Source organism: Verticillium alfalfae, genomic scaffold (genome assembly GCF_000150825.1).
Source record: "Verticillium alfalfae VaMs.102 supercont1.6 genomic scaffold, whole genome shotgun sequence".
NCBI classification, from domain to species: domain Eukaryota; kingdom Fungi; phylum Ascomycota; class Sordariomycetes; order Glomerellales; family Plectosphaerellaceae; genus Verticillium; species Verticillium alfalfae.
In genome coordinates, this window is record NW_003315033.1 from 1066008 (window position 1) to 1081291 (window position 15284).

The following is a 15284-nucleotide window of genomic DNA, read 5'->3' on the forward strand; positions in this document are numbered from 1 at the left end:
CCCCCCCCCCCCCTTCTCCCTTCCTCGCAGACCTCGAAGACATTGCGAGGGGCTCACATGCTGACCGCTCTCCCCCTTCAGGCCCAAGAGCAGGAACGCCGACCAGGAGGACCCGCCCCAAGAGGGCGAGCCGTTTGACTTTGATGCCAAGCCCGGCCGCTTCTACTTTGACGTCGAGACGGTCGGCAGTCTCGACCCCGACCAGATCATCCAGGAGGGCATCAAGATCATGCAGGAGAAGCTGGCCCTCATGCTGCACACGCTGACGGGCGAGGCTGAGGGCGGCGGCATGGACGGCGGCGACTTTGACGGCCCGCGGAGCCCGGACATGAACATGGACAGTCAGGGCTGGAACGACCAGGGCTACACGACGCCGTACAACGGCGGCAACCAGACGGCGTGGGGCGGCGGCGGCTCGGCGACGACGCCGTACAACAACGCGACGCCCTACGGCGCGTCGGGCCAGTCCGGCGGCTGGAACTGAGGAGGGAGAGGGAGAGGCAGGGGGAGGGGGAGGGGCGTTGGGATACAAATGGGTGGTCCAGACCGGGAATGAGGCTGGTCGGTAGGCGTTCTTTCGGGTGGCTGAGCCTACGCGTGGCTCAGCCTTGTGTATACCAAAATCTGCGGACACCAACAAAAGGGCTTGCATTAGAGAAAGTGGTGTCGCTGAGCAGCAGCAGCAGCAGCAGCAGATCGGCTAAAATCTGCTACCGTGCCATCTTTTGGCCCGTTCATCGTGTGAGGCGTTGTGCTGCGCTCGGCGTCTGTACAGACAGACAGAGAGAGAGAGTCAGAGAGAGAGAGCAGAGGAAGAGAAGATGGGCGGGCAAGCGGACTACGAAAGACGGTCGTTCAAGCACGTTGACGGACCGACGAAGTTTGAACAAGGAACAGATATACATGCGAAAAGAGACTTGTAATACACCAAATTCGACCTGTGTTGTTTTTCCGTACCCGAAACGCCTCGCATCAGATATCGCGCAAGCGACACGCATGCCCATCTGCCTGGCAGCCGCTGCCCCTCCCCCTTCAACGCCAGTCTAATATGCAAAATAAACATGTGCCCGCCCCATGTTGCGTGTATGTGCGCGTCTTGTGTGTACGTGCGTCTGTGTTCGTTCCCGTCTATGCCTTTAGTCTGTCTTCATCCAAGCCGGCGACCTTCCTATATAGCTTGCGGTGCATCTCCAAGAAGACAAAGGTGCAAATTGTTTGTCTGAATGTTCGTCAGTAAGAAGCGATGCCTCTTTCTTCTTTCTCTCTCTTTTTTCCCCTAAAGCAGGAAGAGAAGGGGGGGGGGAAAGCTCACGGTCCGAGGCGCAGAAAGCTGGGCAGCCAGCCCTTGAACATCCAGCCGAGCCCCTCGTTGCGGTAGATGGTCTTGAGGGTCTTGACGAGGCCCTCTTGGGTCGTGGCGGTCATGACGCGCGTCTTGATGACGTCGACGGGGCTCGTGACGGTGGCGGCCATCATGCCGGCGAGCAGCGAGGCGGTGAAGTGGGTGGTCAGGTCGTCCTGCAGGGGCGTGTTGCGCAGCAGCAGGCCCTTGAAGGTGTCGTAGCTGGCGAGCTGCGAGGCGGTCATGGCGGCGGCGCGCATGCTGTTGGGCAGGACGCCGCGGAACCAGCTCAGGGGCCCCTCGTCGCGGGCCATGCGCAGCAGGCCGTCGAGGGCGTGGCGGTAGTTGCGGCGCTCGGCGTGCGGCAGGGCGGCGTCCTGCTGCATGCGGACGTTGAGGACGTCGGCGGCGTTGCCGGAGACGCCGCCGATGAAGCCGGCCAGGGAGGCCATGGCCGTGAGGACGGGGAACGAGGGCTGCTTGTTGTTGGGGGCGCGGCGCATGGCGCGCGTTTTGAGCTCCTCGTAGACGCCGAAGCGGACGGTCGAGTAGGTCATCTGGCGCAGCAGCGAGGCCGAGAGGCCGGCGTAGAGGCCGGCGGGGCCGTCGGACTTGAGGATGTGGAGGACGGTGCCGGACATGTTTTTGGGGGCATCGGGCCGGCGGACTTGCAGGCGAACCTGGTTTGTCTGGTTAGCTTGGGGAGAAGGGAGAGACGTTGTCGGGCAAGGGGTCGTCATGATGGAGGGGTAAAGATCGTGTTGTCGCATACCTTGACTGAGACACGGTTAGCTGGCGGATTTCGCGAGAGAGGACGGCGCGATGGCGACGACCACGGCCATGGCAGCGGCCACGGCGCCGAGGGGGAAGGGGGGGCGATAGAAACGCACCAAGATCCAGGGGATGTGTCACGCAGGCTGCCATACTGCTGGCGCTGCCACCGAACCAAAAGGGGTATCTCGTCGAGCTCTTTGCCGGTTTTGCGCTCTTCTCCTCGGCCGTAAGAACGGGCTTCTCGGCGCCGGGGGCCATCTTTGCAGACTGCATCGTGGGCAGCTAGAGTATGTGATTGACGGCGGCTGAAGGTGTTCCCATGCCGGAATTGGGTAGCGGGATCCAATCGATTTTTTGTTTTCGAGTCTCCAAACCTCCGTGGTCGACAGCAAGAAGGCAGACGGGCCGTGGTGGTTTCGCGATGTCGTCGTTTTGGTGGAGATGCCTTTGGACAAAGATTTGGAGGGTGGGAACGGGGGGCATTTGGCACCTGCAGCTTTTTTCCTGCGAGACTTCGGGACCCTGCGTCATTGCGCACCGAGGTTACTGTGCTGCTGTAGGTACCTGTCAAGCCTGTATACACCGGTTTGGTGTAGGTGCTGGCAGCTGGCAACCGGCACCCCCCCCCCTCCCCAGTCGACCGCTGACCACATGGGCGCTCGAGGCTCTGGGCCCCTCAACGTCCACTACCTTAGCTGCAAGAGACCTACGTGTGTGACAGCGACAGTGACAGAGACTGACCTCATCGGCCGCTAAGCCGATGGTAAGCCCCCGCACATGAAGCCCTTCCGAACGCCATTCTAGTCATGACCCAGACCAACTCCGTCATTGTCTTCTCCGTCTCTTCCCCTCACCAAGTTGACGTCGTCGTGCCTTTTGTCACCTGGCGACTGGGCACTTGACGTGCACAGTTCAACGGGCGACTCTCTGCGGCCTGATGCGTCTGGTCGTCCAAGCCGGGAACCATTCAGAGGCTCGTAGCTATTCTATGGATATGAGATGAGTGAATCAATACAATGCTTCTGGGTGCGTCAACCAGCCGTTGTCTCGCTGACTACGTTGAGTTGCGTGTACCTCATCAGATACCTACGTGGGCTTTTGCGTACATAGGTTGCGCGTTCACGATTGAGACTACATTTGATGTACCAACAATCGGTAGGCTCGCCCAGCTGGCCTCAAAAAATAACCGCGACTTCATCCCCCGTCGTCACGGCCCACCTCTCGACATCGTCCACACCCCACAGCAACGTGAAGACATGCCTCGCAAACTCGTCTACCTGGGCAGCCGCCACGCCGACCGCCGGCAGGACGTGGCCCTCGAGGTTGTGCAAGAACAGCGGGCCCTCCCTCTGCGCCATCACCTCCCACCGCGCGGCGCCCGCGGGGTCCCAGAAGGCCCGCCCGCTGCGTGAAGCACACGTCTCCCATGCACGTGTGAAGGTGCGGGCGCCCCGACGAGCGCAGGATGAGATAAACACCCGCTGCGAGGTTGGCGGCGATGTACGTGCGGCGCGCCGACTCGGTGAGCACGAAGGCGCGGTAGAGGTCCCGCCGGGGAGGCCGTTCCTGGGCGAGCGGAGGGCGCGAGGGCGCAGAGGGCGGCGTCGAGCTTTGCCGAGTCCCAGAACTGCCGAGTCCAGAGGAGGAGAGTGCCGAGGTGTGCCTCGGCGTCAGCGCGGCGCGGCGGCGACGGCGTGAAGAGGGCGAGGAGGAGGTGTGCTAGGAGGGCCTGCGTGCGGGCGAGATGCTCGATTGTAGTGAGCTGGGGGCCGGTGAGGTGTGGATGGGCAGCGTGGCGTGTCAGTAGGGCGCAGAGGTAGGCGGAGGAGACGGAGTCGGTGAGATGTTCGTTTTCTGGCGTCCTCGTCTGAGAGAGGGCTATAGCAGCTACAGCGTCGCGCATGTCCTGTGGTATCTGGGATTCCGTGTAGAGGTGGCGGTGGATCAAAGGACTGTGGCCTTTTACTAAGTACCGGGTGAGCCATGTCTGCAGGCCACGGACGAAGTTGCTAAAAACGGGAGCTGAAGGAATCGTGGTCGGGATTGTGCATGGCTCCTGAGCCCAGGTCGACAGCGGCAGGAACCATGTCAGGTCTCCCTGGATTGATGTGTCTGGTGGTGGTACCGATGAAGAGGATAGTGCGTTCGAGAGATCGGTATGCAGAGAGGTGTCGAGGGGTAGATTCCGCAACCCGGCACTATCCGTTGTCGAGTCCTCGTTGTCGGCTCCTATGCTAATGACGGTCGACCGCCGGAGGCGATCATGGCTCTCGTGTCCGTGAGAATCTGCCAAGGCGGGGTCATCGGAGCGCGGGGCATGTACATCCCGCTGAGACGGAGGCTGGTATCGTCGTCGCTTGAGAGGAAGGTATGAGCAGTCGACCCCCCGGTCGACACACCGTAGACATGAAGGCAGGATCTTATCACAGCGGCGCTTCGCCAGAGTGCAAGCGCGGCAGGCTCGCTGCCTCGATTTCTCATGATCCGTCATTGAATCAGAAATCTGGTCCACCAAGCCTGCCAGATCAGCTGTCTGCGGAAACGAAGGCGGGAGGCGTGTCTGAGGTGTGCCTAAGCCATCGATGCGAGTTGACGAGGCGTCCTAACAAGGCAGGGCGGAGCGGCCCCATTATGCGGTCTTTCGGCGATGAGGACCAATGAATGCATGTAGCGATCGGGTGCTACTCTATCCGCCGGTATTGAGAATGGGCGCGCGGTACTCCAAGGACAGGTTAGCCGTGGGCCTGTGGGGAACTTGGCGGGAGATTTGCGGAAGATTTGCGGGAGACTTGCGGGAGGAGCGCGGCGAGGCGCGCGACGGGCTTTGCGACAACACTCATCGTCAGTGTCTGTTGGTAAGCCGCCGTGTCGAACAGCGCCGCCGTTCAGAAATCGTGAATCATTGAAGGTGTTGAGTGGAATGGAATTTCTCTGGTATAACCATATAAAGACGCTATGGCGAGTCGAGAGCAGCACCATGCCTCGGGTTGCTATGCTATCGCTCCTCAGCATTCCCACATAAGACGCCGCCGTCAGCCATATCCTCTCCCAAATACCCGCGGCTGTGTCCGAGAAGAGCAAGCCCATCATGTCCGGTTCAGACCAGGAACGCTCCATGGAGGCGCTCCGCAAAAGCTTCGCCGTAACCAGCCCTGCCGGGGTCGAGACTGTTCACAGCAACACCTACCCTACTATCTCGCCTACGCGGCCCGAACTGAGCCAGGCTGGCCGGACTATCCTGATCACTGGTGGTTCTGCTGGTATCGGTTTCGGCACCGCCAGATCGTACGCTAAAGCTTCAGCGTCGAGGATCATCCTGACAGGTCGACGCCGCAACGTGGTCGAGAAGGCCGCTGCAGACCTAGTCGTCGAGTTCCCAAAGACGAAGTTCGTCGCCCGCACGAGTGACATGGCTCACTCCGACGACACGACTGCCTTATGGGCTGACCTTGCGGTCACGTGCGTCTCTGTCGACGTCCTGGTGCTGAATGCCGCCAGCATGGGCTCCAGTGAGCCCATCATCTCGGCCGACGTCGACGGTCTCTGGTCCGAGTTTGTCACCAATGTCCGCTCACAGCTCGCCTTTGCCCATCACTTCCGCGCCCAGGAAGGTTTCGAAGAGAAGAAGAGGGTAGGTTCCGTTCTTCCCTGCCCCGCTCACGATGCGCAGGCCGGCCGCCCACCATGATGCTGACCTCTGCTTGCCCACCAACATAGAACCTCGTGTACCTCGCCTCCGCCGTTACGCACATGCCGGGCATGGAAGTGGCGGTGCCGGCCTATTTTCTGACCAAGACAGTCGGCCAGCTGCTCCTGCAAACGATTGCCGACGCCGCCGATCCTCAGAAGCTCCAGGTGAACATCTTCCACCCGGGAACGATCCTCTCTGAGGGGGCTATGAATGCCGGCATGACGGCGGATAGTCTGCCCTTTGACGACAGTGAGTCATCTCTCGTAGAAAAGTATTCATGATATAGTCGGGGACGGGCTGTTCTCGGCATAAACTCCGTCTACTAACACGCCATAACCCAAACAGTCAAGCTGCCGTCGGACTACGGCGTCTGGGCTGCTACCAAAGAGGCGGAGTTCCTGCATGGCAAATTTGTGTGGGCGGGGTGGGACATGGACGAGCTCCGATCCGAAGAGTCCCAGAGACAGTTCGAGAGAAACCCGCGACACCTCAGCATCCGTCTTGTTGGCATCTAGACCATGGTTAATGCAACAACGGCGCTGTTGCAGGGATGTATGCCCACCAAGAGAAACGCAGCATCTCCGCCCATGTGACTGTGATGTCCTGCGAGGCAGGCGCGCGACTCAAGAATGCATGGATGGCGGATTGTCCTGTTTCGTTGGATACACTCGATGTCGTAACGTTCCAAATTGTCGACGGCGCAACAGAGAAGGTCTGCAGCATGCTTCGTTCAGCATACATGACCACTACAGATAGATTAACTAGTCACTATACGCACTGTCAGCCTATCTATCGGTTTGTCCATCATTCATCCACTGTAAAGGCGATTCCTGGCTGTCGCTTCGTGTTGGCGTGATCGAGGTGGCCCATTATCTGGTGGCCTCTTGCGCCTGCGGTGTTTGATGGAATGACATGATACTTGCCATACACGCGACAACGCAGCCCATTGCTATCTACATTGAGTAGATTTGAAGGGTCAAGTATGGATCTTGGCTTTGTCGGTTGATGATGTTCAATTGTACAACTGCGCAGCTTTGTCTGGAGATGATCTGAAGTCTTTCCATGCCTGAGTGGCCCACATAGATACATCTACCTTGCCTGAAGTAAGGAAGGTACCGAGGCATCTAGAGTATGGCCGAGACAGGAGCAACGCTGTGACCTTGTCATCAGTACGGATCAGAGTAGTGAACACGAACATAGGTTGCATCGGTGGAGGGAGGTAGTGCATCCCCTGAACATCTGCAGATTTGCAGTTACAAGGAAGGCTAAGCAAGACAGAAGGAAGGAGTCTTGAGGTGGTGCAGTGTCATCCCCTGTCGAACTCCACTCTTATCGTTATCGCGTCGACCTTGCAGATGCATCGTCAGAGCTCTGCGGCGTTGGTCGATGTACCATGACAATCATTATCGTTGGAACTTTTCACCTGTTCCGCCCTCGCTCTTTGAGGTGATCGCACGCTGCTTGAGTGCACTCCGAGCTCTCCATCTCAATCTCACTGCCATGATACAGGCGCCAAAACTTGCCAGTCAGCCGTTGCGCTGCTGGGCGCATCGCGCATCATGGTCGACCATCATTCGGCACCAGGGACACTCCATTCTTGCCTCACGAACCTGCACATGGCGGGCCTACTCCTCCGGTATGATGCCCTTCAGCCGGCGGCCTACAATCCGATCTGACATGATTTGAAGCCCAGCCCAAGACCATCGAGGTCAACGGCAAAACCTATCCGACCGATCAATGGTTCAACGTTCCGCCCAACGTCGTGGCCGCCGCGTCCCGCAAGCTGCACCTCCAAAAGGACCATCCCGTCTACATCACACGGCAGATCATTGAGTCTCAATTCCCAAACTCGACCTACAAATACCATAACACCTTCGACCCTGTCGTCTCGACCCACCAAAATTTTGACTCGCTCGGCTTCCCTGCAGACCATCCTGGCCGCGCACGATCCGACACCTACTACTTCAACAAGGACACTCTTCTGCGAACCCACACGAGCGCTCACCAAGCGGAAACATTCAAGGCCGACCAGAGCGACGGATACCTCATCAGCGCCGATGTCTACCGGCGAGATGCCATTGACAAGAGCCACTACCCCGTCTTCCACCAGATGGAGGGCGCCCGCATCTGGGACCGCACACAGTACCCCGAGGGCGCCGTCGCCGACGCCATCTGGGCCGATGTCGAGAAGCTGCCGAAGCACAACGTCCCCGTCGAGGACCCCAATCCAGGCATTCACCCCGAGCGCAACCCCCTCCAAGAGGCGCATCACACTGCCGCCGAGGCCGAGGCCATCGCTGCGCACCTGAAGCGCTCGATCGAGCTCATGGTCATTGAGATCTTCTCGCGCGCCAAGGCCGCCGCCCGCAAGGCCGACCCCGACCACAAGGACGAGCCCCTGCGCATGCGCTGGGTCGAGGCCTACTTCCCCTTCACGAGCCCCTCGTGGGAGCTCGAGGTCTACTACGACGGCGACTGGCTCGAGGTGCTGGGCTCCGGCGTCGTCAAGCAGGACATCTTCATCAACGCCGGCAAGCCCGACAAGCTCGGCTGGGCCTTCGGCATCGGCCTCGACCGCATCGCCATGCTGCTCTTCCAGATCCCCGACATTCGCCTCTTCTGGTCCCGCGACGAGCGCTTCCTCAGCCAGTTCCGCGGCGTCTCTGACGACCTCGCCTCGCTGCGCCGCTTCGTCTCCTTCTCCAAGTACCCCGCCTGCCCGAAGGACGTGTCCTTCTGGCTGAGCGGCGTGTCGCCCGCCGGCGGCGGCCACCCCTTCCACGAGAATGACTTTATGGAGCTCGTCCGCGACGTCGCCGGCGACCGCGTCGAGGACGTGCGCGTCGTGGACGACTTTACGCATCCCAAGACGGGCCGGCGAAGCATGTGCTACCGCGTCAACTACCGCAGCCTCGAGCGGACGCTGACCAACGAGGAGACGAACGCGTTGCACAGCGAGGTGAAGAAGAGGCTGGTCGAGAAGCTGGGGGTGGAGATCCGGTAAAGCCGGAGCGGTGTACAACATGTAAACTTTGTACCATCTACAATGCAGCCCAAGTCTTTCCAACCCAAAATTTTAAGCATAACAGGCTACATCGTCTCGCGTTAGACATTCTACACCCGCCAACGTGGTGCTGTTGTAAAGAAGAACCCGAGAGCGCCTTCTGCCGTTCCGTTCCTTGGGATTCACCTGCGCGATAGAAGAGATTGGTCTACGTGTATAACCAGCCGCCGGTTTGGGAACACCTAGAAATGATGAACTGCTGGTGTCTGACGTTCAGTTGTCGTTGATGGGTGGCTATCTGCCCTGGCTGCTCGTACAGCTCTCTGCGAAGACATCGAGTCCAAGGCAAAGGGAATCCCACGATGGCAAGCTATGTCAGGGATCTTCGTCTCATGTTCCAGCTGTGAAGTCACTGCACACAGTCTTCATCGCGAGGTTCCGACAGACTTTGCCATGCATCTCGGGCACACGGCTCAGCAGACGATCCAAGGTCGATAGTACTACCGGAGAGCTGTTCCTCCACCGTCGTACCATGATTCACAGTGTAAAAGTACGTTTTGCAAGGCTTCTCTACGACCCCTTGGAAAAAGCCACGCACTTCTGCAACACGACGAAGCATTCGAGACGCGTCACGGATGTCATATCACGTCTGACACAGCCCGGCATCAAGGCCAGAAAACCAACGAGCATGGCAGAGAGCATCATCAGCAACAACAACAACAAAAAAAAAAAAGACTAGCCATGCCGGCACGGCGCAGAGGCATAACAGGACACTCCTATACGTTTCGCCCCAACCGAGCCCGCCCGGCTGGCAGCGCTCGGTCTCCTACCGAACAGCTCAGCCACCTTGGTCGCGGAATGCCCAACACTGCCCTGGGAACTAGCGATTCTCCCCGAGCACACAAACAACAGGTACGAAATGAGCACCGAGGTCACGGACGCACGACACAGAGGCCCAACGATCATGCCTCGTCCGGAGGAAAAAGCGCAACCAAATTTCGGAGTACGAGCGGTCGAGAGACGCCTCACGCCCCCTGGGGCTGTACGAGAGTGCCATCACCGTAAAAGACAAGACACGTACTACAGGGCCGCTGCATCGGAGGGCGGCGCAGCAAAAGAGGGGAGAAAAGGAGTCTCTAAGTAGATCGTGCGCATTGTCTGTGTTCAGCTGTCATGTGGTGAGCTGGAGCATGGAGCAGAGCGGGTCGTGCTTCCTTCCTGGAGACGGGAATCGGACGGGCCGTGTTTGGGGGGGGGGGGGTTTCGTTTCTTCGTCTCTGGCAGGTTTCCGGTATGACGGGGTGTCTGCGGTGGAATCTGGAGATGGGCGGAGCTCGAGGCAGTCCTGCCGGCGGATCTGGTGATGCGGGGAGGCTTGGCTCTGTGGAAGTCTGATGCAGGTTATGCTTCAGCATGCCTCAGCGGGGAGGGCACCTACACCTATGACGAAGGTGAGCTTTGAGACGGAGGGACAAACACGCTGGGCATGGCATGACAGACGGTGAGAGAGAAAGAGGGAGCGTGCAAGGGGCAAGGGGAGGGAGAGGCTGATCGTGGGCCCAGTTGTCCATTCTTTGGTCTGCTGCGCATGCTGCGCCGGGCGCCGGATGGAGTCGTGTCAACGTAGAGACGGACGTGATCCGTGCCAAGCCAGTCAGTGAGCACAGCCCCGTTGCGGTCGGTCGGATGAAGGTTGGTTGGCGGATGTCGGTCGAGGGCCAAAAGTTGCGTCATTGTTCTGTGTTTGTGGTGCTCGTGTGGCCATTTCGTGCGTGGATATGGTGGTGATGACTGTCTCGGAAGGTCCTTGGTTGCTGGATGCAGACACATGGATGTTGATGGATTCACGATGTTGAGGTGATGTTGAACTCAGGTACGTATCTTCCCTGCACCTGCTTGCCTGTGTCTTGCGACCTGGGAGAACAAGTACAGCGGGTCGGTACGGAACAGGAACATCATCAGACAGATCCGGGGCCCACACTACTCTACTGCTTCGAGCCAAACAGAGCCTGTACATTACATGTAGTAGGCTTCTGGGTACCTATTGAGGTGCTATCTGGCCCTACCTAAGGTACCTAGGTAGGTAAAGTAGTTGGCGTAGGTAAAGTAGTTGGCGTGACTTTCCCCCACATGCTGCCAAGAGGCGAACCTGCAGCTGCAACAGCACCTGCAGCACACTGTAGCACTTGTTTCTTGTCTGCTGCTTGATTTCCTTCCACTCGAGTGGCTCGCATCCGACCAAGACGGCAGGTCGGACATGGCTGGGCGCCAGGGCCGTCTCTCACAGTCGCGGGGGGCAATGGCCTGTCCGACCTTCCGCCTGGCCACTTACGAGCCAATGCTTCGGTGATAGGACACAAAGAAGGAGGCTTGTGGTCAGTCATTGGGTGGTGGCGATTCGGACCGTTCTCGACGCATCGATAACTACCTAGGTACCTACCAAGGCAGCTACAGGCAGAACAGTCGAGAAGAATCTGCCTGCACCGCCTCTCTGACACCTGTCGAGACGGGAATTGCCTGCTGGAAACGGACAGTCGTAGGAGCGATGAAGACGGTCCAGACCCTTGCCAGTTTCACCCTGGCTCCCAATGCCCGTCACTGGGAGAGCCCGCTGAAAGCACAGCGCGCGCAGAGGGGCAAAATTCGGGGCAGATTCGGGAGTGGGGGAGGGGGAGAGGCTTCTTGGGGGGCTTTGGGGGGATGAGAGTAAAGCGGGCTCCCTCTCGGTACTACCTAGGTGGGTAGGTAGCTACCTAGTTACCTCGCTACCTAGGTACCTATCTACCCAGCCAAGCGGGTTGCAAAAAAAATGAGACATACTAAATCCCTCATATCCCTACCACCCAGTTATCCTACCCTCGTTTTCTATTATATCCCTTATCCGTTAGGGCATTAAATCAATCTACCTATTAATCTGCTCTGGATATGCTTCAAGGTCTCTCTAGGCCTCTAGAGCTAGGTCCTTAAGGTCTCCCGTATCCTATACCGTATACTTCTTAATGTTCTGCTTAGGGATCCTCTAGGCATTCTCTATAGGCGAGAGATCTAGCGACCCTAGTGTATTAAAGAAATAGCTTAGTCTATGGGCTTCCTTCCAGGCCCTGTAGATATTAGACCTACTAGGGCTATAGCTAGAGTCGCTATCTTCCTCTAAAGTGAATTAGTGGCCTGCATCTAGCTAGGGCTTAACCTAGCCTTCGAGTATTTAGTCGCGATAGACTTACTGGCTTATCTTACTATTAGTATTGCTAGGGACCTCGTAGAATACGAGTTCAGAAATGAAGTCGTACCTAATTACTGCCTAGGTATGGAGTCTCTTCTTGTGCTTCTCTTAGGGCTCTAGCCGTTCTTAGATATAGTCAGGGTAATAGCGCTCGCCTGGCCTCCGGATAATGCGAGCCTTACCCTTAGGCCCGAGACTAAAATAGACCTCGTCGCTAAAACGGATATCCTTCTAGCTCTCTAGGGTAGGGCGTAGTTAGAGAGCCTTCTCTATAGCTCTGAGACGGCGCTGGGCGACTACTAGAGATACCTATTACTTATCGTAGGTAATATACTTCCTATACCTAAGGGTATAAAGGGATCTCTAGATAGTCTGCTAATAGTAATTAACGTGAACGCTAGCCTTGTAGGCGAGGGTCTGCTAATTAAGGGTGCGTGCCTCGAATCTAGCTCTCTAGATTAACTACTCTATAAGCTCTAGGTCTTTAGGCGTAAGGGTCTTTAGGCGGCCTCGGGTCTCTATTCTCTAGGGGTCGTTATAGAGGCGTCGGTTGCGTTATTCTTTAAGGATCCGATATCCTGTACTAGCTGGGACTCCGTTAAGGGCGAAAAGTCGTCTTTTAAAATATAGAATATTATATCTATCTATATATTTAATAGCCCCTAGGATCCTAGACCTAGTAGGTGACTCGTGGTGCTCTTGTTCGGCTATTTTGGATAGTTATAGTTATTATTATTATTGTGAGTTGTAGGTGAGGGATTTAATATATCTCATTTTTTTTGCAACCCGCTTGCCAGCTTAGGTATCTCGGAACTAGGCCAGGTACACGGGCCAACCAGAGGGAACCCAGGCCAGGCTGAGGGGCAGAACCAAGAGGCGGAACCAGGAGGCAGAGCAGTAGAGAAGAAAATACGTACCTCAGAAATATGGCATTTGGCTTCTGCCGCGCCTCATTGGAAATCTCCACTCTCGTCACCTCAACATCTGCTCTGCACCACACCGTACCCGTACATGCGCCTGCATCGAACTGCACTGCCCCCCTCTCACGCCCTCCGGCTGCTGCGCTTGCTCTGACGACGCACGCTTCATCTGCTCGTACATATACCCATCGTCTGCCCTCTTCTGGCACTTTTCCTTTTGAGCAGCACACACACACACACACACACACGTTGCACATACAGCCATCCAACGCGCAGGACTACCTCTCGTCCACAGGCCACGATCGAGCATCTCGCCACTGCCCCTCAACACCATCAACATAATCACCACAATCAGCATACCACCCCCTCCTCTCCACAATGGCTACGCAATCTCCTCCCACGAGACCTCTGAGCTCCCGCCGCTCCACCGCCTCGGGCAAGGGTCTCTCTCTCGACCTCTCGTCTCTGCCACCCCTGACCCAGCCGACGCCTCCTTCCAACACGCTCCTCCTGACAAACCTCGATGATCTCGCCATCTTCCGCCCAGACAATCTCCAGACCATCCGCGATCTGATCGCCCAGACGGCCGCCATCCACTCGTGGGCGCCGCTCAAGTCCTTCCGCCGCATCATCGTGTCCTTCTACGACGAGGACGCCGCCATCGCCGTGCGCCAGATCTGGAACGGCGAGGCCATCCTCGGCAACGTCTGCCGCGTCTACTTTGGCACCCCGACCCCCATCGACCAGCACCTCAAGGACCAGTACCTCGCCCTGCCCGACGCCGGCAAGCTCTTCTTCATCTCGCCCCCGCCCAGCCCCCCGCACGGCTGGGAGATGAAGCTCGAGGATGCCCCCAACAAGCAGGTCCACGCCGAGGACCTCGCCGACGCCCTCGCCAAGCTGCACCACGCCAGCCGATCCGCTGCCCCCGGCGTCGAGACCCCCATCAGCCCCGTCGACGGCACGCGCCAGACGAGGAGCCGCAGCTCCACGCTGCTCTACCAGCCCAACGCCCACGAGGGCGCGAGCCCCGACCTGCCGGCCATCTGCCTCGAGGACATGACCGACGAGCCCAGCCCCATTGAGGCGCCTAAGCCCATCATGGCGCACACATCGCGGCCGCCTGTCGAGCTGATGCACCATGCGTAGGGGGTTTCGAATGTCAAGTGGAAGAAAGATGTTGTTTCAAAGTATTGCATGGCGTTTGGGTCAAGGGTACGGTCCGGTGAGGATTGTCTTTATCATTGCGTGGTACATATAAGGGTCTGGCGTATGGTTAATATGGTATACTCAAGCCAAGGGTGGCGGCTAGCCACCAGGAGTCATGTGGGTTGCTAACTGAAAAAGCATTTGAACAAACTGTACACTAGTGGTCAAATACACCACAGCTATGGCAGCTGCTGAAACATTTCCTCGCAAGATACACGTGCATGTTACCGTGTGCCTTTACTCTTGTGCGACCGAGAATGTCACCTCATCAATCCCACGAGAGCACGCACACCCCCCCTCAGGCACAGCCATCCGCCCCAGCTGCCGCAGCCGACGACGACGCCGGCGACGCTCAGCGTCCAGAGACTCCGCCGCTCGTGGCTCCCGACGCCGAGCTCGCGGCCCCTGCGCATGGCCTCGTCGAGCGTGCCCACCTCGGTGGCCATCGTGTCGAGCACGGGCACGTACTGGAACTCAAAGGCCGTCTCGGCACCCAGGGCGCCGAGCTCGCCGCGGCGGACGGTGATGTCGTACAGCGTCCTGCGCAGCCTCTCGCGGCGTGCGGCGTCCCAGCGCGGCACCCACTTGTGCGAGTAGCTCATGGCGGCGAAGAAGAGGCACTGGCCGAGCACGAGGACGGAGAAATAGCAGCGGCGCAGCCAGCCGCGGGGCCGCTCGACGCGCAGCGCCTCGGCGAGCCGCGGGCCGTTGAGCCAGTATGTTTCGGCCGCGAGGAAGGGCCGCGACACGTGGCCCGGCGGCTGGTCGGCCATGCCGGTGAGGACGTTGTTGGCGAGCGTCGCCGACGTGGCCGAGGGGTGCAGCTCCGAGAGCAGGAGCGATTCCATGGTGGCGCGGGCAGCGGCGGGCGTGGCGAAAGGATCCGTCGGGGCGCCGATGACGTGGCCGACCCAGCGCCAGAGGGCGATGTAGTCGGCCTTTTCGCGCGCCGATAGGAAGATGCCCTGGCGCGGCAAGCCGATCCAGAGGAGCGTCGCCGAAAAGGTGGCGATGGTGCCGGCCGAGTCGAGGTCATTGATCGGTATCCGTTGGCCTCGACGGAGTAGTACTCGGGCTTCTGAGCCGCGAGCGCCAGGATGCGCCGGCGCACGGCGGCATGC

General features: G+C 58.6%; 7 protein-coding genes across 7 annotated transcripts; 4 read left to right on the top strand and 3 right to left on the bottom strand.

The window, feature by feature from the left end:
- Positions 1-229: 229 nt before the first annotated feature.
- VDBG_05416 (RNA polymerase II subunit 3) lies at positions 230-484 on the top strand (the record flags this gene model as incomplete). Its single annotated transcript, XM_003004257.1, has 1 exon — positions 230-484. One exon carries the CDS (start codon positions 230-232, stop codon positions 482-484), a length of 255 nt encoding a protein of 84 aa, XP_003004303.1.
- A 644-nt stretch (positions 485-1128) lies between these two features.
- On the bottom strand, positions 1129-2374 carry VDBG_05417 (mitochondrial dicarboxylate transporter; the record flags this gene model as incomplete). Its single annotated transcript, XM_003004258.1, has 3 exons — positions 1129-1219; positions 1313-2022; positions 2255-2374. The coding sequence occupies 3 exons, from the start codon at positions 2372-2374 to the stop codon at positions 1129-1131; spliced, it is 921 nt and encodes a 306-aa protein (XP_003004304.1).
- A 1099-nt stretch (positions 2375-3473) lies between these two features.
- Positions 3474-4607, bottom strand: VDBG_05418 (conserved hypothetical protein; the record flags this gene model as incomplete). Its single annotated transcript, XM_003004259.1, has 1 exon — positions 3474-4607. One exon carries the CDS (start codon positions 4605-4607, stop codon positions 3474-3476), a length of 1134 nt encoding a protein of 377 aa, XP_003004305.1.
- Positions 4608-5204: 597 nt separating this feature from the next.
- VDBG_05419 (conserved hypothetical protein) lies at positions 5205-6322 on the top strand (the record flags this gene model as incomplete). The annotated part of the gene is made up of 3 exons (XM_003004260.1): positions 5205-5747; positions 5834-6056; positions 6153-6322. 3 exons carry the CDS (start codon positions 5205-5207, stop codon positions 6320-6322), a joined length of 936 nt encoding a protein of 311 aa, XP_003004306.1.
- Positions 6323-7307: 985 nt separating this feature from the next.
- VDBG_05420 (phenylalanyl-tRNA synthetase) lies at positions 7308-8811 on the top strand (the record flags this gene model as incomplete). The annotated part of the gene is made up of 2 exons (XM_003004261.1): positions 7308-7443; positions 7496-8811. 2 exons carry the CDS (start codon positions 7308-7310, stop codon positions 8809-8811), a joined length of 1452 nt encoding a protein of 483 aa, XP_003004307.1.
- A 4521-nt stretch (positions 8812-13332) lies between these two features.
- On the top strand, positions 13333-14103 carry VDBG_05421 (conserved hypothetical protein; the record flags this gene model as incomplete). The annotated part of the gene is made up of 1 exon (XM_003004262.1): positions 13333-14103. The coding sequence occupies one exon, from the start codon at positions 13333-13335 to the stop codon at positions 14101-14103; it is 771 nt and encodes a 256-aa protein (XP_003004308.1).
- A 320-nt stretch (positions 14104-14423) lies between these two features.
- Positions 14424-15011, bottom strand: VDBG_05422 (conserved hypothetical protein; the record flags this gene model as incomplete). The annotated part of the gene is made up of 1 exon (XM_003004263.1): positions 14424-15011. One exon carries the CDS (start codon positions 15009-15011, stop codon positions 14424-14426), a length of 588 nt encoding a protein of 195 aa, XP_003004309.1.
- Positions 15012-15284: the final 273 nt, after the last annotated feature.